General features: G+C 42.9%; 1 protein-coding gene across 1 annotated transcript in view; it reads right to left on the bottom strand.

The window, feature by feature from the left end:
* ulk2 (unc-51 like autophagy activating kinase 2) overlaps positions 1-25,299 on the bottom strand; it is a 90,495-nt gene that overhangs the window by 27,680 nt on the left and 37,516 nt on the right. Inside the window, exons 6-14 of the mRNA XM_055166721.1 lie at positions 23,467-23,640; positions 21,881-21,954; positions 20,175-20,276; positions 18,202-18,260; positions 18,033-18,115; positions 16,934-16,984; positions 16,734-16,826; positions 15,651-15,705; positions 1,731-1,901 (exon numbers count right to left, since the gene is read on the bottom strand). Of these exons, the coding sequence (XP_055022696.1) occupies positions 1,731-1,901; positions 15,651-15,705; positions 16,734-16,826; positions 16,934-16,984; positions 18,033-18,115; positions 18,202-18,260; positions 20,175-20,276; positions 21,881-21,954; positions 23,467-23,640 (862 nt within the window). The remainder of the gene's footprint in view (positions 1-1,730; positions 1,902-15,650; positions 15,706-16,733; positions 16,827-16,933; positions 16,985-18,032; positions 18,116-18,201; positions 18,261-20,174; positions 20,277-21,880; positions 21,955-23,466; positions 23,641-25,299) is intronic.

Below are 25,299 nucleotides of genomic sequence, written 5' to 3'. Positions count from 1 at the left end.
TGAAAAAAAAAAAACAAGGTGAAATTATGTAACGTGAATAAACGTCTAATTTGGAGAATGTGCAAATGATACTTTGGTTTCTGGCACCGGTGGCAAAGAGTAAATAATCAGTAGAGTTTAGGAAGACGTTGGATGGATCATGGGGAAATGTCAGTTTAATCCACAGTGGCTCTTAGATTCTAGATATTGTACCGTGTTTGGTTGGTCATTATTAGAATTGGATCTGGTGTTTTTTGCCCACATAAAGGGCGTGATGTTGGTCTTAATTTTCATTTAAGTGGTCTTAAAAAGGTTTTTAAAAGTCTTAAATTTGGGGTAGTCAAACCTGGGGATATTCTGACATACACTACAAATAGACACAGGTTTATATATAACATATTGTCAATAATAACATTTTAATAACAATTCATGAATATTTCCTGTTTGTACGTCTCTAATCTGACTCTTGTGAGCTTCAAGTCATGTTCTAATGTTTGAGTAAGTCTTTATTTTTAGTCTATTTACATCTCCAAAGCTCAAAAATTTTCCCAAATTATGATGTCATGATGTAGTTTTCAAGTGAACATCTCCTTTTACTTTTAGTTCAGTAGAAATTGACAACTCCAGAGCTGAAATTGAATGATCCAAATGATGTTTATTCTAGGTAAATATCCCAAAAAGCACAAGTTTACTAAAAGCAAACAGATTATGATTAACATGTGTTTTCTACAAGCAAAAAGAACAATTGCAATGTTTCGGAAAAAAAACCTTGTAGGCCCAGGTTGGTGCACTGGCTAAAACTCATCATGCATTGGAAAAGGAAAGTTGAAATTGTTTGACCTCTTAAAAGTTTTGTAGGGAATCTTAATTTGACAGATGGTGCTGAAGATGATTGAGATTATTCTGTAAACCTTTTGTTTTAAAAAAAAAATCATAGAAATAAATAAATAATGTATGTATATATGTATACATTTTATATTTTTTATGGTATGTATATATTAAGGCTGAAAATCATTAAGAAGTTGCCGATACGATACACACCTCGATACACAGGCCATGATACGATACATATCTCGATACGGTGCACTTTCAATTCGATACGATATAGTTCAAATCTATTCGATACGGTTCAATAAAAAATAAAGGCTAAATCGTGGCTGTGATACTAAACGTCTTTGTTAAACCACTTCTTCTTGTCCAAAGTTCATATGAAACACAAACATTTTAATCATCAAAACAGTAAAAATATCAAATGTGTCGCATAAATGAGTTTCCTTTGACTCCACAAGCAACAAAACTGTAACTGTAACAAAATAATTTTGTAAAACACACCTAAAAATACTCTTGGTGATATATCGATACAGCAGCCCATGATATCGATACTGTATCATCACATTAAACAATACGATATATCGATATTCAGACACCCCTAGTATATATGTATATATGTTTATATCTATTTATATTTGGGTTGGGGAAATGTATGTATGGCTATAACCTAATTTTCTAACTATTAGGTTGATCTGTAATAGTTTTTTTTGTTTGTTTTTATGTACATGATAGATTGTGTGGTTGTGCTTTTTATAATGTACAAAACGAAATAAAAACATTGTTACAACAAAATGATCCAAATGATTCTAGTGAAGGTGTGTGGAGTTTAGAAACACAGTGGAGCACTCAAGACACAACTCCAGGTGTGTTTGTGACGAGGAAACTTGATAATAACAGCGCGTTGAGTTGTGTTTTCTCACCTGGGGGAGCCGTACAGGGTGGTGTTGGTGGCGGTGGGGCTGCTGGACAGGTTCTGCTTGATCCTCTGGTAGTTCCGGACCTGGGTGGGCACCGGGATGGGCGTGGTCTCCGCCCGGGGGGACACCATCGGCGTTTGACCCGGAGTCGGCTGCTGCTGCTGCTGCTGCTGCCTGGGCACAGACGCGAGGGAGAGCGGGGTCAGACGAGCACAGCCGGACTGCAGCCTGCACGCGCGTTTAGGAGCCTCCAAGCCCATAACGTCACAAAACAACCACGAAATTTGAAGTTTTTAAGGTTTTCCAGAAAGTATAATCCCAAATTTTGCGTAAAAAGCGAGACATTAAAGCCTAGAAACTGCCCGTTGAGTTCGTTGTGTACTTTTTGTCAAGGCAGGTTTCGCATGTTCAGTTCCAGAAGGTGAAAAAAAAACTGGGAGTGTCCAAAAAAAAGTAAATAGCAAGTGACGGCAAATCAGAAGTGAAGAAAAAGGGAAGGGGAGGGACTAGGGCAGGGCTAGACGAAAGCACGTGCCAGACAGCTGCTTTGTGCTGCGGTTTGAGACATCACAAGCTGTAATTATGCCAGAAACAGGCTCCAAACTTGTAATTACACCACAAAAAACCAAATACTGAGGTCTAAAGTCCATGTTCGTGCTGTATTTTGAAAACTGAGAATGATAAATGACTAGAAAAAGGGCTGAATCTGGACAGTTTAGGTGAAATAAAGGACAGGAAAAACACGGGAGGGACTTGGACGTAAATAAAGGGGGGAGAGCCAATCGGGAGGTGGGATGAGGGGAAAGGGGCGGGACTAGAGGCAGGTTCAGCCAATCGCACGTGTCGGACGGCTGCTCTGTGCAAAGACCGAGACACTGGGGGCTTTTGTTGTCACAGAAAACACGACGTGAGCTTAAAATTTAACAAAAAACCTGCACAATTTGAAGCATGATAACTTCATTTCCAGATTTATGTTTAAAGAACATTCTGTTTCAGTTTTATATTGAGAAAAACAATTAAAAAGTAAAACATTGTGGCTAAAAATGCGAAGAAGTTGAAGCTTGTACCACGATTTAAAGCAAAAAATGCAAGTGTTGAGCAGCAGAAAGTATAATTTTGGACCAAAAAAATGTGAAATTATTGTAAAAAATGGCCGTATTTAAAAATTGTAAAGCTTAAAGTGCATTTGACAGACTCATGCTGCTGTAATTCTGACTCGGTTCCTGTGGTCAATATTTGTTATAGTTACAGTTCATCAGTTTGTGTTAAAAAAGTTAAGAAAAATAAAGAAAATACAGGAAGCAGCGCCGAGTTCTAAAAACAGAATCCCTCTGCTTCAGGATACAGACAGTTTCACACACAAGGAAGAAGTTTTTCTGTCTGTTTAAACCTTCACTGAACTAAATAAAGGTGCAGTCATTGATTTTTATTGGTGTAATTATAATTATTGTGTAACTCAGACAAGTTTTAACCCGTGTTTACATTATGATTGCTCGAAAACAGTTATGGAATTACCTCTACATTATTCTGTCACCTCTGCTGCCCGTACTCAAACAGGAAGTGAAAATGTAAACATCACATTAAAAGGTTTTCAATATAATGGAAATAAATGCGTTTTAGAGAAATGTGGAGTCTGACCCGTGGTGTACACAGACGGCAGGTGTGGTTCAGGTTCAGGTTCAGGTTTGGTGCGGCAAAGTGTGGAAACTGTGCTCCCAAAACATGTTCGCGGGGATTTAAACTCTGGTCGGGAGCTGACGAGAGAGTTTAACACCTTGTTGGGAAACAACAGTGACATTTCCCACTACGACCACTTTCTCCTGCTTTTGGACGCCGCGCAAGAGCGAAGGTTTGCACTGGGACAGTGGGGACGTGTCACAACCAATATTTGGGGAAGACAAAATAATCCCTACCAATATTTGATATTTTATTTTAATAAACAAATATATACATTTATTCTGATTCAGATTTTTTCAGATTTTTTTCAAACTCAAAATTATTAATTTAACAGGTTTGAGGTCACATTTTGTTTCTTAGACGTTCTGAGATGTGTTCAGTGAGACGACGATTCATTAGTGGAGCCAGGAGCCTAAACTGGAGAAGCGGCAGGACAGGGCCGCACCTGACGATGGGGGTTTGAACAGGCGTGAGTGAAGACGCTGCGCACAAAAACTTTTCAAAAAGGAACTTAGTTGGCTTCATCTTCAGTTAAATTTGTCTTAAAATGAGTCACTGAGGAAAAAGAGCAACTATCAGCACAACTTCACCTTCCAAACAAAGTCCTACTCGTGCACCAAACTGAGTCCTACTCGTGCACCAAACTGAGTCCTACTCGTGCTCTGTGAGATCTCGACTCCACTGACAATATTCCATGGAAAAATGTTTGGACATGACCTCACAAATATCTCCTCATCAACAAGCAAAGGGAAATCTGCACAAACTTCTACATCTCTGTTTTCCGCTAAAGAATCATCTTAGAAGGACAATGGACACAAACTGAAAAATGAAAAACCACCTCTCACTTATTTTGGACCTGCCCAGACTCTGTGTTTTTGGAAAGAATTCATCAAACATACACAACTTCTCATCCCGTTTTACCCTTTCTTATAAAATGTGCTGTTTGGGTTTTGCAGTGTGCATCATACCAAAAGTAAACAATATTATATAATTAATCTGTTAATCAAGTGACCTATGAGCTGGTTTCATGCTGAGACCAAACCTACGCCCTTGATATCGTGGCTATCTACACTGAGTAAGTATATTTGCAAAGTACCATGAGTATGCAGGGATATTTTATTCTAAAAATACTCCAAATCTGTCAGTTCTGCACGTCTGATTTCCTGTTTTGCTCATGTGATTTTGTCTTAGCTTCATGTCAGAGAAAGCTGCAGTGTCCGGCAAAAATTCTTGTGGATTCTTTTCGCAGGGCCGCACCTGTGGGGTCACTTTCGTCTCATTAATATTCCCAAATGCACAGATGGTGATCTAAAAATAGTCACTGGTTTGTACGTGTGTTTTGATCCACAAATCCAGTCGGTCGAGCCCAAAACTCGGCTCAGGACGAGAGGTGACAGAGGCTTTTCTGTGGCAGTGCCCAGACTGTGGAGCAACCTTCCTCTTCCTGTCAGATCCTCTCAGTCTGTAACACACTTTAAGACGAGACTCAAAACTCACTTCTCCCTGACATTTAGTACGAGTTAGTCAGATTATGTGGTGTTTTTATTGTAGTTTTCACATGTTTTCTGTATACTGTATTTTCTGCACTATTAGTCGCTCTGGATTATAAGACGCACAGTCATTAAATGGTCTATTGTTGAACTTTTTTCACAAATAAACCGCGTGGGACTTTAAATGAAACCCAACAGTGTGATGGGTGAGTGGTTTTGTTTGTTTGTTCGTTCACGGTGACTCTGGGCTTTGTTCAGTTGTGGCGTGTAGGGAGGGTGTGTCTGGGACCAACGGATTGTCGGCGTGTTCGCAGTGACTCAGTTGTTCAGTCGTGTCTAGAAGCGGCACATTGCGCTTGCTTTTTTCGGTTCGTTCCTCCGTTCCGTTCCTCGTCGGCGTGGAGTGATGAGTGTGTCTGTGGGTGTGTTTCTCTGTGCGGTCGCTGTCTGCTCCGTGTGTGTTTGCGTGTGCTGCGGGTGGTGCGGCTTTGTAGTTTACTGAAGTCGTACTGGGACACCTGAGCGGATTCGTGTTCAGGGCGCTCTGGATTGTGGTGCGCAGTGGTTTTTTGATGGGGTTGGAGGCTTAAGAGCGCGTCTAGTGGCCTGGAAAATACGGTATGTATATGTAACTGTTTCTTCTGTTTTTGTTGACTTGTATGTGAAGCACTGTTTTACATGTGCCATATAAATAAACTTGAATTGAATCGACTTGAAATCCAAATTTAATATGTGTTAGGGTTAAACTGAATTTTCAGTTAGTAAAATGTATTTTTTTTGCAAATGAAAAAACATATACCGTATTTTCCGCGCTCTTAAGCCTCTAACAGCATCAAAAAACGACTGTGCGCCACAATCCAGAGCGCCTTATACACGAATCCACTCAGGTGTCCCAGTACGACTTCAGTAAACTACAAAGCCACAAACAGACACGGAGCAGACAGCGACCGCACAGAGAAACACACCCACAGACACACTCATCACTCCACGCCGACGAGGAACGGAACGGAGGAACGAACCGAAAAAAGCAAGCGCAATGTGCCGCTTCTAGACACGACTGAACAACTGAGTCACTGCGAACACGCCGACAATCCGTTGGTCCCAGACACACCCTCCCTACACGCCACAACTGAACAAAGCCCAGAGTCACCGTGAACGAACAAACAAACAAAACCACTCACACATCACACTGTTGGGTTTCATTTAAAGTCCCACGCGGTTTATTTGTGAAAAAAGTTTGAAAATAGACCATTTAATGACAGTGCGTCTTATAATCCAGAGCCCAGAAAATACAGTATCTATTTGTAAAGACGAAAATACAAGTTACACATATTAAATTTGCATATGTGGATCTCAAACCACACGTACAAACCAATCACCCTCTGTGCATTTGTGACTATTAATGAGACAAAAATAACCCCACACACGCCCACTTCCACCCACACCAGGTCAGTGTGACAGGGTGCTACTGATTTTAATGATTTTCTGCGCCTCGCGGGACCCGTCCTGACCCGCACTGCACCTGCCGTCACTTTACACCGGGCGTAACCTGTCATTAAAGCAAAAGTGGTATTTAAGAACCTGCACTTTAAGCCCAGCCATGATGTAACATTTTAGCTGAACTGTGGTTGCATAAAACGGTGCAGATTATGTCAGAAACATTATAATTAGAGCTACAAATGCCACTGCAAAATTACAAAACAGTGGTAAAATTGTGTTGATGAAGCGTTTTGAACCTGAAGCCTGAAGTCAGATTTAAACAAATGAGTTAAAGTGTGAGAAAAGACAGATATTTTATCATCATCATCATCATCATCCCGGACTCATGGTCCATTTAAAAAACAGACAAGGACAGTGACAATACAAAACAATAAACATTCATGTTTTTAAAAGAGCCACACCAGTGTCTCCACATGTTGGACTGATCTCTTATTGCACTGAATCTCAAATTTGTGAGTGACATTATTATTTCATTGTTTGATTTGTTCAGTCTGCAGATAAAACTGTACATTAAAATTCTTAGTGCAGCTTGTGAAGTTTTCACTCGAGCAGTAACAAACATTTCAGTCGCACTCGTCCATCGTGGCTCCTCAAAAGCTCTTTGCAAACTGGATTTTTTATAATTAATCCCGAGGTGAGCTGTGTACAACGGTGAACAATAAGATTTAAAAAAGAACAACTTTACATCATTTGTACAAGAACCAAACTTGCCTGAGCACAGAGCGTCCTACACTGTCTGTACACATCATCATCATCTGTCATGTCACTGATGATCTGCCAGAGATATTTAATTTTTGTTGTAACAGACAACACAACATTTGACAGGCAAAAGTCAGGAAATCTCATGTGCTGATCTTCTTTGGTCCTACAGGTCATGACCAGACTCTTGGCTGCATTATACTTTAGATCCTGCTCCACATCGTGAGCTGAACACATGTTGAGGAGCTGCTGGAGACCAGAGGTGCTCAGACTGAAAATAACCAAACATGAAATGATTCACAACAAGATTTCCAGCCACACAACCTGTTTTAGATGTTCTAAGCTTTGTTGACAATTCATCTAGGTACAAATTAACTAAAACTGGGGACAGAATCCCCCCCGTCTGACCCCACTGCTGACCCTAAATAAAAGTATGTTTTTGTTGTTACATTTCTACATTTTAAGAGTAAAAACTGCGTTGCGAGGTGTGTATTCTGTGAGTGCTCCATGACTTGCAGCTCTAGCGGGACAGGTCCAGCTCAGAGGGAGGGGGGGGGCGGGGCCTGAGCGCGCACGAGGACGCACGTGCGGGGGGATCGGCCAATCGGAGCGCGGAGGGGGGGGCGGGGCTGGAGGCGCGAGCACGTGTCGGACGGGCCGCCGCGGGACAGGCTATAGGGGGAAGTGCAGACGAGGAGCTGGGTCTTTCACGCGCTTTTGTTACGGGACGGAGACACAATGTTCCAGGAGAGACGAGAGGAGGAGGAGGGAGGAGAGAAACAGAAGGGAGGGGGTTTCACATACATGACGCCAGCGCATGTTTTTGGTGTGATTTTGAGGAGGACAGAGGGGAACCGAGAGGGCAGACGTCTTATGTAATCTATAGGAGGAAGAGGGGGATGAAGAGGCACGTGAGAGAGAGAGAGAGACGAGGACAGAGGTCCAGACGTCAGGTCCACAGACGCACACAACACGAGATTCAACCAAAATGTACAGAAACAAGAAGGACAAAAACTAGAACCTCCGCCCCAAACAAAAGAAAAATCTGTAATATTTGATGTTTTTTTTTTACTAATGATGCAAAATTATGTTATTAACATTAAAGCTGTTCAGATTCACCTACAGAACAGAAATAATAAACTACAACACATGAACCAGGACTAAAACTGGACTAAAACTGGACTAAAACAGGACTGAACCAGGACTAAAACTGGACTAAAACTGGACTAAAAACTGGACTGAACCAGGACTGAACCAGGACTAAAACTGGACTAAAACTGGACTAAAACCGGACTGAACCAGGACTAAAACCAGGACTAAAACCGGACTAAAACCGGACTAACTAAACCCGGACTGAAACCAGGACTGAACCAGGACTAACCAGGACTGAACCAGGATTGAACCAGGACTGAACCAGGACTAAAACCGGACAAAACCCGGACAAAACCCAGACAAAACCCGGACTGATCCAGGACTGAACCAGGACTAAAACCGGACTAAAACCGGACTCACTAAACCCGGACTAAACCAGGATTGAACCAGGATTGAACCAGGACTAAAACCGGACTAAAACTGGACTGAACCAGGACTGAACCAGGACTAAAACCGGACTAAAACCCGGACAAAACCAGGACTAAAACCGGACAAAAACCGGACTAAAACCGGACTGATCCAGGACTGATCCAGGACTGAACCAGGACTAAAACCGGACTAACTAAACCCGGACTAAACCAGGATTGAACCAGGACTAAAACCGCACTAAAACTGGACTGAACCAGGACTGAACCAGGACTGAACCAGGACTAAACCAGGACATACAGGATACACTGAGCTTAAGATTCAATATGATTCAATACGATATATTTCAAACTGATTCGATACGGTTCAATAAAAAATAAAGTCTAAAATCATGTCTGTGACACTAAAAGTCTTAGTTAAACCACTTCTTCTTGTGTAAAGTTCATATGAAACACAAACATTTTAATCATCAAAACAGTGAAAATGTCAAATGTTTACAGAAAGAAAACTCATTTATGCGACACAAGTAACAAAACTGTAGCTCTGAAACTAAATAATTTAGTAAAATATACATAAAAATACTCTTGGCGATATATCGATACAGCAGCCCACGATATCGATACTGTATCATCACATTACACGTTACGATATATTGATACTTCAATATCTTTGCACAGCCCTAACCAGGACTAACCCAAAATTTAACTAAGAGTAAACTGATATTAAAAACTTCAGGTGAGTAAATTAATCCAGTCCTTCAGTTGCAAAAAAACAAAACAAAAAGCAAAAAAACAAAAAGCCATTAGACTGATTAACCATGAACCTTATGATTCACCAAGTAACTCATTGTTCATCCAGTCAAAAAAGTTCTGACTTGGTCGACTTTAGTCTGACTTTTAAGTCCTGACTCACTGGTCGGTGTTTTAAGAGGCGAGTCTGGTCCGGGTCGAACCTTCATAAAAGAGTCTGGTCCAGGTCGAACCTTCATAAAAGAGTCTGGTCCTGGTCGAACCCTCTTAAAGGAGTCTAGTCATGGTCAAACCCTCGTAGTTTTAGTGTGACGTTTAAAACCAGAGTCAGGTATTTTAAGAGGCGAGTCTGGTCCTGGTCTGACCCTCGTAAAAGATTCTGGTCCCGGTCGAACCGTCGTAGTTTTAGTGTGACGTTTAAGACCTGACTCACTGGTCGGTATTTTAAGAGGCGAGTCTGGTCCTGGTCAAACCCTCATAGTTTTAGAGTGATGTTTAAGACCAGAATGAGGTATTATAAAAGGTGAGTCTGGTCCTGGTCAAACCCTCGTAGTTTTAGTGTGACGTTTAAGACCTGACTCACAGGTTGATATTTTAAGAGGCGAGTCTGGTCCTGGTCTGACCCTCTTGAAGGAGTCTGGTCCTGGTCTGACCCTCGTACAGGAGTCTGGTCCTGGTCTGACCCTCTTGAAGGAGTCTGGTCCTGGTCTGACCCTCGTGAAGGAGTCTGGTCCTGGTCTGACCCTCCTGAAGGAGTCTGGTCCTGGTCTGACCCTCCTGAAGGAGTCTGGTCCTGGTCTGACCCTCGTGAAGGAGTCTGGTCCTGGTCTGACCCTCTTGAAGGAGTCTGGTCCTGGTCTGACCCTCCTGAAGGAGTCTGGTCCTGGTCTGACCCTCGTGAAGGAGTCTGGTCCTGGTCTGACCCTCGTAAAGGAGTTTGTGGGTCAGTGAACAGATGATGAGAAACACTTAAATCTGAAACATCACCACAGTCACTCTGAATATGACCTGATTTAAAGAGAGACAAAGAGAAGAGACAGAGCGACAGAGAGACAGAAAAAGAAAGAGAGAAGAGACAGAGAGAGAAGAGAGAGAGAGAGACAGAGAGAGAGAGAGAGAGAGAGAGGGGAGGGTTGGTTTACTTAAATAATACTTGACCTAGTTCACTTGACTTCACTTCACTCAGTACAGAGCAAAGAAATTTCTCAATGAAATGTCAGCGGTGAAGTCTGCAGGTCAGAAAATATTCAGTTTTATCATCAGACGTGGGTAAACGAGGCAAAAATAAGAGCCATGACAACAATAAATATAACACTAACACTAATATAACACTAAATATAACATGCAGACAGCTCACCGTGTTTACTTTTTACTTCATGGATGATAAAAACTGTGTTATAATGAGATACAGACAGTACACAGCGATCTCATTTTGACCCAGGAAAGGGTTTAGGCTCTACTCAATAAAGAGCAGGTCATTAAAGGGCTCATTTTACACAATATCCTGATGTTCTGATGTCGTTTCTTCATCACACGCAGACCTGGAGTTGTGTTTTGTTTCATGTTTAACTGCACATTTACGCTGAGCTCTTCTCTCAAACTGAAAACATACCACGATACCTGGGCCATGATATGATACGCATCTCGATACAGGACAGTTTCAATACAATATGAGAAAAAATCAAGTCTAAATCATGTCTGTGATACTAAAGTCTTTCTTAAACCACTTCTTGAGCAAAGTTCATATGAAACACAAACATTTTAATCATCAAAACAGTGAAAATTCCTTCAGTTTCCTTCCTCTAAATCAGGAGTGTCAAACATACGGCCCGGGGGCCAGATCCGGCCCTCCAAGACCTTTAATCTGGCCCTCGGCTGATTTTCTACTAAAATATTTTAATTATATTTTCTATTAAAATCTTGTTAATTTTCTGTGGTGTTTATCACAGCAGCGTCTCCAGCGTCTCTGTACGTGGCCCCTCCCACCAGAGCAGCACAAATGAAGACTTGTCTCTTTCCAAACGCTCTTAAAGGACGATCGTTTTGACTGTTGACCGTGACACCCTCATCAGAAAAATGTCCAACATGAGAAAAGTGGAGCCGAGTGCAGGATTTTACAACAAAAATGGACTTATTCCTGTTTACAGACAAGTTCATGTTAAAACTTTGTGTTGAAATTACATTTTTCTTAAAGTTTCAGGTTGTTCATAATATAATAATATTTTAGTCAAAGAAAGAGTTCATCAATTCAAAAAGATTTCTGTAATAGATTTGTGTTTCTCTGCACAAATATTTAAATTTATTGTTATTTTTGGGGTTTATATGACATGAGTTTTGATCCGGACACTTTGGGATCAAAGTCGGTTGGATACGACCCCCGGACCAAAATGAGTTTGACACTCCTGATCTAAACATACAACAAAACTGTAGCTGTAACAAAATAATTTAGCAAAATAAACCAAAAAAATAAAAATTAAATAGTCTTGGTGATATATCGATACAGCAGCCCACGATATCGATACTGTATCATCACATTAAACGATACGCTCCACTGTGTTCTTTACTGTGAGCTCTACTGAACTAAAGATTTATCCTTAGGAGCTGTTCACTGGAAAACTACCACTTCATGACATCACAAGGTGGAGCAGAGCGTTTTGAGCTTTGGAGACGCAGACGGACCAATAATAAAGATTTACTCAAACATGTGAATGAAACAAAACACAACTCCAGGTCTGTTTTTGAGGAGGAATCAACTCTTGTGATCTTTAAATCATGTTATAATGTTAAAAAATTACCAAAATATTAAAAACATCCAGTCTTAGGTTTGGGTATTCTCGTCAATAATTACTTTTTTTTTGTTTTTCGTCATCGTAAACGTGACACTGGTGAAATCGTGATGTTTAAACACGTCCTGCTCCAGTCCAGGTGACAGAAACATTCTTTTATTGTAAATGTTTAACCTGTTGCACCGTTAAAGTCGGTTATGTCGGTTATGATCGTGTTTTCCCTCTTTCTCCGTCTCTGTTTTCATCCGTCTCTTTAACGGACAAAAACAAAGAGGCACGAGGAGGAAGAGGAAGTGAAAACACGTGAGAGGTTTGGCTGCAGGGCACAAAACAAAACCACAGACAACAACGCACGCTTCTGTCATCATTTTTACAGGCTCCTGGTTTAGTCCTGGTGTAGTCCCGGTGTAGTCCCACTTTAGTCCTGGTTTAGTCCCATTTTAGTCCCTCTTTAGTCCGTTTTAGTGGTAGTTGAGTCCCGGCTTAGTCCCGGCTTAGTCCCTGTTTAGTCCCAGTTTAGTCCCAGTTTAGTCCCAGTTTAGTCCCAGTTTAGTCCCAGTTTTAGTCGTAGTTGAGTCCTGGTTTAGTCCCACTTTAGTCCCACTTTAGTCCCACTTTAGTCCCACTTTAGTCCCACTTTAGTCCCACTTTAGTCCCCGTTTCAGTCCTGGTTTAGTCTCGGCTTAGTCCCTGTTTAGTCCCTGTTTTGTCCCCGTTTTAGTCCCCGTTTTAGTCCCCGGTTTAGTCCCCGTTTTAGTCCCTAGTTTAGTCCCTAGTTTAGTCCCTAGTTCAGCTCTGATTTAGACCTGTTTAGACCTGGTTTAGTCCATGGTTTAGTCCTGGTTTAGTCCCCGGTTTAGCCCTTGTTTAGTCCCTGGTTTAGACCTGGTTTAGTCCTGGTTTAGTCCTAGTTCAGCCCTGGTTTAGACCTGGTTTAGACCTGGTTCAGCCCTGAGTTAGTCCCACTTTAGTCCCACTTTAGTCCCTGTTTTAGTTGTGGTTTAGTCCTGGTTTAGTCCCTGGTTTAGTCCCAGTTGAGTCCCAGTTGAGTCCCAGTTGAGTCCCAGTTGAGTCCCAGTTGAGTCCCAGTTTAGTCCCAGTTTAGTCCCTGTTTTAGTTGTGGTTTAGTCCCAGTTGAGTCCCAGTTTATTCCCTAGTTCAGCTCTGATTTAGACCTGGTTTAGTCCTGCTTTAGTCCTGGTTAAGCCTCTACATTTGTTTACATACATAATTATAAAGCATTATATTTTCTCATAATCAGGAAGTGCTCTGTTAGCATGCCAGTTGCTGTTAACATTAAAGTGAAGGTAAAACTCCGCTCTGGTCTCTGAGAGCTGTGAAAAGCGTTTATAAACTCATTGTGGAGAGTAAATGAACGCAGAAGATGAGCGAGGAAGAACTTTGGACGACCGTAAAATGGACTAATTCAGTTTTTCACGTTTTTAAAAGAGTAAAAATCAGGCAGAGCGAGTTTAATGTTTAATGTCCGTGTTCTCGTGTACAGTGCGCGTCAGGTCCTTAATTCCGCGCTCGGTCAGACGGTGTAATAACAGGAGTTGGCCCGGCGCGGCTCTGATCACAGCTCTGGGTCAGGGCTGTTTTTAGCGTCTGCGTCACTGTTGGTTTTGGCCGTGACCTGCTTCAGTGAGAACAGCGTTTGGGAGGAGCGGCCGGAAAACACGGACACACAAAAAAAAACACACAAAAACACACGACAGGCACCGTGTTAAAGCTGCACTGTGTAATGGAATTTTCAGACTACAAGACGCACTTTAAATCCTTTAATTTTCTCAAAAATCGACAGTGCGTCTCATAATCCTATGCGTCTTATGTATTAATTCTGGTTGTGTTACTGACCTCGGACAGATTTTATGTGGCACACGGAGCTCAAAAATCTGTCAGAATGTTTTAGTACGACTTTGGTAAACTACGAAGCCGCACCGCTTGATGAACTGTCGGAGCATTACAGCAGAGGAGTGAGGAGATTCACGGAGTTGTGTCCTTTAGTCCAACAGAAGCTGATCGAGGAGCGAGCTGTGTTTTTTTTTTTTTTTTCAGCACTTAGGTCCCACTAGGGCACGACTTTTTGTGGCCGATATGAAACCGACAAAATGGGAGTTGGAGCTGCCGATAGAATCGCGATATATTTAGTGATGTAAAAATTTACTGTAAATCTTGAATTGTTTGGCTCTAGTGGATTGTAAATTGGGTTTATTTAGGCAACATTTATTGTTATTCTGACTCTTTATGTCATATTTACAGAAAATAGACTAATGGCATTTTTGCATCACATTCTAGACACTAGTGATGGGTATTCCAGTTCATTTTAGAGAACCGGCTCTTTTGGATCAGATCACTAAAAGCCGTTGGCTCTTTCGGCTCCCAAGCGGCTCTTCAGATTGTTTTGTTGCAAGCAGGACTAAACCAGGTCTAAACCAGAAATGAACCAGGGCTAAACCAGGACTAAAATGGATCTAAACCATGTGTAAAACAGGAATAAACCAGATTTCTCTCTCCGTCTCTCGAGCCCAAGATTAGTCCTGGTTTATTTACTTTCTGCTGAACTACAGTCAAATAAGCACATTTTTTGTTGTTGTTTTTTTTTATCCTATGCACGTGTATATTTCTGAAAGTTTCGTTTTCAGACGCTGCCGCTGTCAAACTACCACGAGTCTGTACACGACGTGAAGAGAAAAAAAGTGAGAGAAAGAGAAAACACGGTTCCCAATAAGGAGCAGGATCCCGTCATTCGCTTCAAAGAGCCGGATCTAAGAGCCGCTTCGTTCGCGACCGACCCATAACTACAACCTAGTAAAGAAACTAGCGCTATGAGCCTTTACCCGTAAATGCTGCACGCCGCGGTAATTAATTATATGTGTAAATGTCGATCATTCACACGTCTATTCACAGCTCATTTACATCAATGCAGGTCCAGTAACAAATATACGACCAATATAAACACTTTACAATACGCCAACAGAAAACAGCCTGTTTATGTGTGAGAGCGACAGCAGATAATCAATAACCAATCAGAACGAACCAAAACCAGCTTCAAAGTCGACATATTTCCAACACTCAGCCTCACACAGGCTCCTCCCACATCACAAGTCTGAACTAATAAATGTCCCTTTAATCCAGACTCAAACCGATTGTCTGTAAAAAGAAAATAATCTCAGTGTTTGGATCTGCGTCTGCAGGTGTAAACAAACACACGTGAGTGACGCGACTCTGGTGTGTTCAGGGACAGTACGGACGCACAGACAAATGACTCCGCAGATAAATACTGACGCAGAGCCACATATTTGGACATTTATCTGTCTGTAAATTGGATTAAATGAACATAATGTAGAGAGTCTAAGATTTATAACGACGTATCACATGCCCACATGAAATATCGGCCCGTATCAGCAAGCATATCAGCTGATAATATCGGCCAACCGATATATCAGATTATTGGCAATGTGGGAACTAGAGCCCGACTGAGTTTGAAAAGTAGAGACTCACCCTCCACACATGAGGAACTCGCTGGACGGTCGCCTCGTGCCCATCGGCTGATCATCTGAGAAAAAAAATGGAAAAAGTTCAGATATTTCATCAGGAAGTAAAAGACAATGTCCACGTTTACATCATGTTTTTTAATTCCGAATTAATTGTTCTGAATTAAAATATTCTCCTTCGAGTTTACGTGGAAATAATAATTCCAAATTGAGGTTTACATGTTAAACTCGTGAAATCGTCTTTATTTAATGTGTGAGCATCTGGTTGTGGGGAAGGTTCTGATTGGACAGAGACACCGACGGATTTACTTCGACCGGAAGAAAACACACACTTCAGCTGCTCCCGGCGTTTCTTTCATCTCGCACACAAACACCATCCAAACTTTTCCCGCGGTGGTTCTACTGATAATTGCGAAGCAGCAGATGGAGAATTGTCTCATCGCGCTTTACGTCTGTCGGCTGAGGAGGAGAAGGGAAGAGCGTCGGAGAAGGAGGAAGAAGACAAAGTGAGTGTGAGGCTGTTGTACCTCAGCCCCACATCTGCTCACAAATCCAAAGAGACGTGGAGGAAAGTCTGAAGACACGACTGGAGGAGCCGGATCGAAAGGAAGACACCGAGGGGGAAAACAGAGGGAGAAGGATGAAGGAGAAAGAAGAGAGAGAGAGAGAGAAGAGGGGAGAGAGGAAAGAGGGGGAGAGGAGGGAGGGGACAGAGAGGAGAGAGAGAAAAGGGGAGAGATGAGAAGAAAGAGGGGAAGGACAGAGAGCAAAGAGAGGGATGAGAGAGAGAGGAGGAAAAAGAAAGAGGAGAAAGGGGAGAGAGAGAGGATAGAGAGGAGGAGGAGAGAGAAAAGAGACATTTTTATTACAATTTCTTGGAGATAATTTAACGCCAAATACATTTCTAAAGCAAAAATAAATAAAAACAGATATTTCGATTGTGGTTTTGAAGTGATAAAGTTCAAATCTATGACACACTGAACCATAAAGTTATAATTTAGACGTTTTAAATCACAATATTCCTCTAAAACAACTTTTCCTGAGTTTATTTTTGACGATAAATTGATAATAGTAAATGTAAAAAGGACACTGACTGGAGGAGAGTTGTATCTGATGCAGGGGGAGCTGCCACACGAGCTGTCCGTCACCGGGTTTGAGGCGCTGGGCACAGGGACCGGACACGCTGGACACAAAAACACCCACAAAACACCGATTAATTCTTCACGTTCCCTCTTAGATCCGTGTTTAAACTGTAAATATAACGACTGCAGTAAAAGATCTGGGACGTACATTTTTTGATGGTCGTCGGAGACTCGAGGAACGGATGAGTGAAGAACGTGTCTGGAGAAAGAACGAAGATCCAGGTTTAGTCCAGGTTTGGGCTTTAGTCCTGGTGTAGTCCTGGTGTGGGCTTTAGTCCTGGTCTAGTCCAGTTTGTGTCCAGGTTTGGTGTTTAGTCCTGGTTCAGTCCCTGGTTCAGTCCCTGGTTCAGTCCCTGGTTCAGTCTTTGGTTCAGTCAGTCCTGGCATGGTCCAAGTGTGGTCTTTAGCCCTCGTGTAGTCCTCGTGTAGTCCTCGTGTAGTCCCATGTCTAGTCCCATGTCCAGTCCCAGGTCCAGGTCCAGTCCCAGTCCCAATCCCAGGTCCAGGTCCAATCCCAGGTCCAGTCCCAGTCCCAGGTCCAGTCCCAGGTCCAGTCCCAGTCCAATCCCAGGTCCAGTCCCAGTCCCAGTCCCAGGTCCAGTCCAGTCCCCCAGGTCCAGTCCCATGTTCCAGTCCCAGGTCCAGTCCCAGTCCCAATCCCAGGTCCAGTCCCAGGTCCAGTCCCAGGTCCAGTCCCAGTCCCAGGTCCAGTCCCAGGTCCAGTCCCAGGTCCAGTCCCAGGTCCAGTCCCAGTCCCCCAGGTCCCAGTCCAGGTCCAGTCCCAGGTCCAGTCCAGTCCCAGTCCCAGGTCCAATCCCAGGTCCAGTCCCAGTCCCAGGTCCCAGGTCCCAGTCCCAGTCCCAGTCCAGTCCCAGGTCCAATCCCAGGTCCAATCCCAGGTCCAGTCCCAGTCCCAGTCCAGTCCCAGTCCCAATCCCAGGTCCAGTCCAGTCCCAGGTCCAATCCCAGGTCCAGTCCCAGTCCAGTCCAATCCCAGGTCCAGTCCAGTCCAGTCCAGTCCAGTCCCAATCCCAGTCCCAGTCCCAGGTCCAGTCCCAATCCCAGTCCCAGGTCCAGTCCCAGTCCCTGGTGTAGTCTTGATTCAGTCCAGGTCTAGCCCACGTCTAGTCTTTAGCCCTGCCGTAAATCCCGGCTCAGTCCTGGTCTGGTTCTGGTTCTTGTACATTTGGTTTTGTACAAATATTTACATAAATTTGTTGTAAAAGTGTAAAACGTGTTTTTTTTACCAAAGTCCATTCTGTCCTTCTGGTTCCTCTGCAGCAAACCCAGGAGCAGGTTTGTGAGCGGCGCCGACGTCTCTCGAGGAATTCTGGGTCAAAAGAAAAGAAACATGTTTTTCTAACGACTTTAAACTTAAAAACGTGTGTTTAGTTTATTTTTACTGCGGAGTCGCACATGGGCTGGAGGTTCTTGTTCTTCTCGTAAAACAGCCTCAGGTCCTGGGGGCTGTTGGCCTGAAATCACAGAACGGACCAGGACTCAGGATCAAAAACAAAACACTTGTGACATTTTGAGTGTAATTAAATTTAATAAACCGGCCAAATATAAAAAAAAAAAAAAAAAAAAAAATCAATATAATTCAAATTGTTAAAGACTCTGTACCTGAGTTTTTCTGATCTACTTCATTTGAAACGGTTTATTCACCAAGGAGTTTATAAACACTTGTCACACTTTTTCAGTTTTTTCCATCAGAATGAAGTTAAAAACAATTAACATGCTAACCACACACTTCCTGATGACCTGCTTGAAGACAAATAACTGCAAAAATACATGAAAAAAATGTGTACAGTGTAAAGATAAATGAAAAAAGCAAAAAGTGTGTAGGAAAATTCAAGATTAAATTCATGTCTAGTCCTAGTCCTGGTTTAGTCCTGGTTCAGTCCTGGTTCAGTCCTGGTTCAGTCCTGGTTTAGTCCTGGTTTAGTCCTGGTTTAGTCCTGGTGTAGTCCTGGTAGTCCTGATGTAGTCCTGATGTAGTCCTGGTGTAGTCCTGGTGTAGTAGTCCTGGTGTAGTCTGGTGTAGTCCTGGTGTAGTCCTGGTGTAGTCCTGGTGTAGTAGTCCTGGTTAGTCCTGGTTAGTCCTGTGTAGTCTTTAGTCCTGGTGTAGTCCTGGTGTAGTCTGGTTAGTCTGGTGTTGGTGTCTTTAGTCCTGGTGTAGTCTGGTGTAGTCTTTAGTCTGGTGTAGTCCTGGTGTAGTCTTTAGTCCTGGTGTAGTCCTGGTGTAGTCCTGGTGTAGTCCTGGTGTAGTCCTGGTGTAGTCCTGGTGTAGTCCTTGTAGTAGTCCTGGTGTAGTCCTGGTTTAGTCCTGGTGTAGTCCCTGTAGTCTGGTGTAGTCTGGTGTAGTCCTGGTGTCCTGGTGTAGTCCTGGTGTAGTCCTGGTGTAGTCCTGGTGTAGTCTTTAGTCCTGGTGTAGTCTTTAGTCCTGGTGTAGTCCTGGTTGTAGTCCTGGTTTAGTCTTTAGTCCTGGTGTAGTCCTGGTGTAGTCTTTAGTCCTGGTGTAGTCCTGGTGTAGTCCTGGTGTAGTCCTGGTGTAGTCCTGGTGTAGTCCTGGTGTAGTCTTTAGTCCTGGTGTAGTCCTGGTGTAGTCTTTAGTCCTGGTGTAGTCCTGGTGTAGTCCTGGTGTAGTCCTGGTGTAGTCTTTAGTCCTGGTGTAGTCCTGGTGTAGTCTTTAGTCCTGGTGTAGTCCTGGTGTAGTCCTGTCCTGGTAGTCCAGTCCTAGTCCTGGTGTAGTCTTTAGTCCTGGTGTAGTCTTTAGTCCTGGTGTAGTCTTTAGTCCTGGTAGTCTGGTGTAGTCTGGTTAGTCCTGGTGTAGTCTTAGTCTGGTGTAGTCCTGGTTTAGTCCTGGTAGTCTGGTGTAGTCTTGTAGTGGTGTAGTCCTTAGTCAGTGTGTAGTCCTGGTAGTAGTCCTGTGTAGTCTTGTCCTGGTGTAGTCCTGGTGTAGTAGTCCTGGTGTAGTCCTGGTGTCTTTAGTCCTGGTAGTCCTGGTGTCCTGGTGTTGGTTGTCCTGGTGTAGTCCTGGTGTCCCTGTGTAGTCGGTGTAGTCCTGGTGTCCTGGTGTAGTCCTGGTAGTCTGATTAGTCCTGGTGTAGTGGTAGTCTGGAGTAGTCTGTGTAGTTTGGTAGTCCTGGTGTAGTCCTGGTGTAGTCCTGGTGTAGTCCTGGTGTAGTCCTGGTGTAGTCCTGGTGTAGTCCTGGTGTAGTCTGTCTGGTGTCGTAGTCCTGGTAGTCCTGAGTAGTCCCTGGTGTAGTCTTTAGTCCTGGTGTAGTCCTGGTGTACGTCCATGAGATGAATTAGTGTAAAGTGAAAGTGAAAGTGAAAGTATAACGGGTGTTTTGATCGTTTACATGAAAAGTGGAGCGAGGTTTTACCTGAAACGGAGGCTTCCCCACGAGACACTGATAAACCACCGTCCCGATGCTCCACAGATCTGCTTTAGCGTCATAATTCTGAGACATGATCACCTCCGGAGCCTGAGAGACGGAAGAGAAGAAGGAAAGAGAAAAGAGAGAGAGAAGAGGAGAAAGAGGGAGGGGGGAGAGAGAAGAGAGAGTGTAAAGAGTGGGAGAAAGGAGAAAGAGGGAAAGAGGGAAAGGGGAAGACGGGGAGAAGGAGGAGGAGGGAGAGGAGAAAGAGTAAAGAGGCAGGAGGAAAGGAGAGAGAGAGAGAAGAGAGGAAGAGTAAAAGAGAGAGAGAGGTAGTGAGAGAGAGAGAGGGGTAGATTGAGATGGAGAAGAGGGAGAGAAGAAGGAAAGGAAGGAGAGGAGAGCAAGGCAGAGAGAGCAAAAGGTAGGGAGAGATAGAGACAAAGAGAGAAGAAAAGGAGGAGGGGAGAGAGGAAAGTAAAGAGGGAGAGAGCAGGTGGGAGAAGGAGAGAGGGAGTGCAGCAGAGGGGGGAGAAAGAGGACAGGAGTAGGAGGGAAAGGGGGAGACAGGAGAGAAGGAAGGGGCAAGGGAGGAGAGAGGAAAAGATTGAAAAGAGGGGAGAGAGAGAGTGAGAGGGAGAGAGAGAGAGAGAGGAGGAGTAGGGAGTGAGGGAAAAGGGAAAAAGAGAATGAAGATGAGAGGGAGAAGGAGGAAAGGAGGCAGAGAGAGAGAAAAAGAAAAGAAGAAAGGAGAGAGAAAGGGAGAAGGAAGGTGTGGAGAAGAGAGAAAAGATAGAAGAGGGAGAGAGAGAGAGAGAGAGAGAGAGAGAGAGAGAGAGAGAGAGAGAGAGAGAGAGAGAGAGAGTTTATGTAACTCAGGTTTAAAGCCTCAGCTGGTTTAAATAATCGACCCACGAGAGGCGACGCTGATCATGTGACCCTGTGATCATGTGACAAGAGTGTTTATAAAAGTGAACCGTGAACTGATACTGAACATAAAATTACTTTATGGCTCTGATAAAATGGTTCCAAGTAAAATAAACTGACGAAGAAAAAAATAAAAAAAAAAACTCTCAGCTGAACCTGGAGATGTCAGGATAATTTAAAACAGTTTATCAATATTTGTACATTTTTATACAGCAAAGTATTTACCTAAACTACTGACATGATACTGCAGTAGTAGTAGAAGTGGTAATTTTGGTGGTTTTCAGGTTCTAAAATGCAATGACGACATACAAACTTTTTCTGGAATGTTCCGCAGTACGGCATTAAACCTTTCTATCTTCACCGAGACCAAACCAAACCGAGTTACAGGTCAGATCTGTGGAGAGGCGACCCCGCTCACAGTCACAATGTCTGTTTTCGGAGGTGTTTTTGAGCGATAAAACCACATGTGATTGCATAAATGTAAAGTAGAGCTGTTTAATGTCACACTGCGGAACATTCCGGGCAGAGCGGTGACGTATCCATAGAAACAAGCAGTAGTGCACCTTTAACTTTTAGTATTATGACCAAAATCTCCATTTCAACAATATTTATTTTAGCTGCCTCCAGTCTGTGTTAAATATTTTTAGGCTGTGATGTCATCTGAAACCCAGCAAATAAAGTAAAATAATGTAAATAAAGCGTAAAAAATTAATAATCATACTGCATAATCATAATAAAAGCAGTAAATATTGTGTAAATGTGGTTTGTGTGGAGGCTGGACTCACCATGTACATGGGAGATCCACACAGAGTCGCCGCCATCATGTTACTCTGGAGGTAACGCGCGAAACCAAAGTCAGCTGCGGACGAGACATCAGGTTTAAACCACAAAACATGACATTTAAACACAAAAACACAAGATTTTAAACACAAAACATGACATTTAAACACAAAACATGAGATTTAAACACAAAAACATGACATTTAAATACAAAAACACAAGATTTTAAACACAAAACATCAGGTTTCAACCACAAACTGGAACTAGAGTTTACAATACAAAACAACTCTTGGTTAGTAATTCTACAGTTAAACGATATTATAAACGGCCACAGGGATGTAACAATAACAAAAATATCGTGATATCGTATCGTCAAAGTTTCACAATAATATCATGGACCATCTTTGCTTAAATTCACTGTTACGATGCAGCAACAGCTAAAAAAAACGAAGAGAACTACATACACCATGATCCTTTGCTCCATTTCAGTCCAATCTATCTAAGGAAATAACTTTTATGAAGCACTTTTAAATCTTAATTATTTGGATTATGATGAGAGGAAAGTATATTATAAAGCATATTCACTATTTAGTTTTTTGTTTGTTTGTTTAAAGCAGGAGTGTCAAACTCAAATTCACAGAGGCCAAAATTAAAAACTGGGACTAAGTCGTGGGCTAAACTAAATATTTATTGAAATATTTCAGCATCATCTGCATGTTTTCTTTTGAGATATGTAATGTTAAACCTTTTCTTATTAAAATAAACGTTTAATAATAGTTTTGCTTAAACACTGAATCCAAAACAAACAAAATAAAATAACAACATTTTAAATAAATAATGTCTCTATAGTCGATCTGTATCCAGCGGGCAGCTCTAATACAGATTTGATTTGATCTCGCGAGACAAATATAATTATGTCACGGGCCAAATTTGGCCCCTGGGCCTGAGTTTGACATGTCTGGTTTAAAGGAAATAAATGCTGTTTTCCACATTGGTTTCTGTTGATTTCAAAATCTAGTCTGATTCATCAGCCGGTTTCACTTGGTGGAAACCGTCTGACCTTGCAGTGTTAGTATTTGTTCACTCGACAGTAGGCGGGTACTTTGTTTATTGAACCAATCACTGCTGTTTGGTCGTGACGTATGTAATGCTCTCAATGCGGTAGGAAGAAGAACAATAACGTCTTTCCCCTTGATAAAATTCACCAAACATTCTCTTTGTTCCGGCTTTAAATCCTCCAGCTGGGGAATCGTCGCCAACACAGAATGTCTGTCTTCATCTACATCCATCTTGAAGCTTTGTTTACTGTTGTTCTGTTCCACAAAAGGGAACCAGACAAACGCAACGATTTTGACGTCATGGCTTCACAGCTCACAGATGATTGGCCAGCGCACTGTCTACAAATTTCGGGGTTCTTGTGAATCGTCTAGTGTATTCCAATTCCTGACCTAGTCGCTGGAGAGAAATTAAATTGAGCAGAGGGACTAGGTGGAATCAGCCTGGCTAATCGAAATCAGTATCAGACCTGAGAAAGCTGTCCCGTACCTAAGTAAGTGAGTAAAAGATATAATATAATAAAAGCTTTTCGTACCGATCTTGACTCTGATGCCGCTGACTCCAGACTTCTTGCGTCCCGTGTAGCTCAGGAGGATGTTCTGAGGTTTCAAGTCTCTGTGGATGATTCCTTTACTGTGAAGGACTCTCATGGCGGCGGAGATCTGCTGAAGGAACACGCGCAAAGTGTCCTCTCGCAGGGTGCCCTTCGCTGGAGAAACAACACAAATATACACAAAGACACGCGTAAAAAAACACGTAAATACACTTATAAAAACATCATTATTAAGCCTAAAGTGTAAAGTGTCTCAGGGTGATTAAACTACAGACTTAAGCAGAAAAAGACGAGAAGCATAAGCACAATAATATTCAGGAATAATTACAGTGTTATTAACTCGAGCTGTGACAGTTTGACTTTATACGATGTTTAAAATAATTGACAAGTTTCAAAAAGTGCTGCAGGAAGCTCACTGTTCATTTGTTCTCTGGCCCAAGTGTCTGGCTCGAGGACACAAGGGCAGAAAACACGAAAAGACGAAAGAGTCAAAAACTACAGCCGCTCGACTGCATCAGACTCCAGGACTCCCTCTCTCTCTCTCTTTCATTCTCTCCCCTCGTCTCCCTCTCTCTCTCTCTCTCATCCTCTTTATCCTCCTTCATCTCTCTCTTCTCTCCTTCTTCCTCTCTCATCTCTCTGTCTCTCTCCCTTCTCTCTCTCCACGTCTCTCTCGTCCCCTCTCTCTCCATCTCTCTCTTCTCTCTCTTCCTCATGTCTCTTCCTCTCACTCCGTCTCTCTTCTTCTCTCCCCGTCTCTCTTCCTCTCTCCATCTCTCTCTCTCCCCGTCTCTCTCTTCTCTCTCTCTCTTCTCTTGTCTCTCTCTCTATCTCTCTCTTCCTCTCTGTCTCTGTCTTCTCTCTCTTCCTTGTCTCTCTCTTCCTCTCTCCTCATCTCTTTTCACTCTCTTCTTCTCTCTACCTCTCTCTTCCTTTCTTTACCTTTCTTTCCTGTCCCCATCTCTAACCTTCTCTTCCCCCCTCTCTCTTCCTCTCTTCCTCTCTTCCTCGTCTCTTCTCTCTCTCTTCTGTGTATTGATGATTATTTTATTGATCGTTTCTTCCGTTGTGAAAATGAGACACATTAAAAACCTCAAACTCTGCAGCTGGGACTCAAACACAACACCAGACCTGGACCTGGACCTAGACCTGGACCTGGACCCGGACCTAGACCTAGACCTAGACCTAGACCTGGACCTGGACCTGGACCTAGACCTGGACCTGGACCTGGACCTGGACCTAGACCTAGACCTAGACCTAGACCTAAACCTGGACCTAGACCTGGACCTAGACCTAGACCTAGACCTAGACTTAAACCTGGACCTAGACCTGGACCTGGACCTGGACCTAGACCTGGACCTAGACCTAGACCTGGACCTAGACTTAAACCTGGACCTAGACTTAAACCTGGACCTAGACCTGGACCTAGACTTAGACCTGGACCTAGACTTAAACCTGGACCTAGACCTGGACCTAGACTTAGACCTGGACCTGGACCTAGACTTAAACCTGGACCTGGACCTGGACCTAGACCTAGACCTGGACCTAGACCTGGACCTAGACCTAGACCTAGACTTAAACCTGGACCTAGACTTAAACCTGGACCTAGACCTGGACCTAGACCTGGACCTAGACCTGGACCTAGACCTGGACCTGGACCTGGACCCTGTAGGATCTTACGTTCGTCTCCAGATGTTATTGACGTTTTGTTTATTATAATGTAAAAATATGGAAAACAAGATGTAAAAAAAACTAATTCAATATTTTGGCTGAATTATTTGAACATAAAAGTGTTTAAATCCTCGTCTCGGCGCT

The sequence above is a fragment of the Boleophthalmus pectinirostris genome, unplaced genomic scaffold, assembly GCF_026225935.1.
Source record: "Boleophthalmus pectinirostris isolate CB_2022bp ecotype Guang Dong unplaced genomic scaffold, ASM2622593v1 HiC_scaffold_9, whole genome shotgun sequence".
Lineage (NCBI taxonomy): Eukaryota > Metazoa > Chordata > Actinopteri > Gobiiformes > Gobiidae > Boleophthalmus > Boleophthalmus pectinirostris.
Note: the sequence above shows the minus strand (reverse complement) of the source record. Positions and strands in the feature narration are given on the sequence as shown.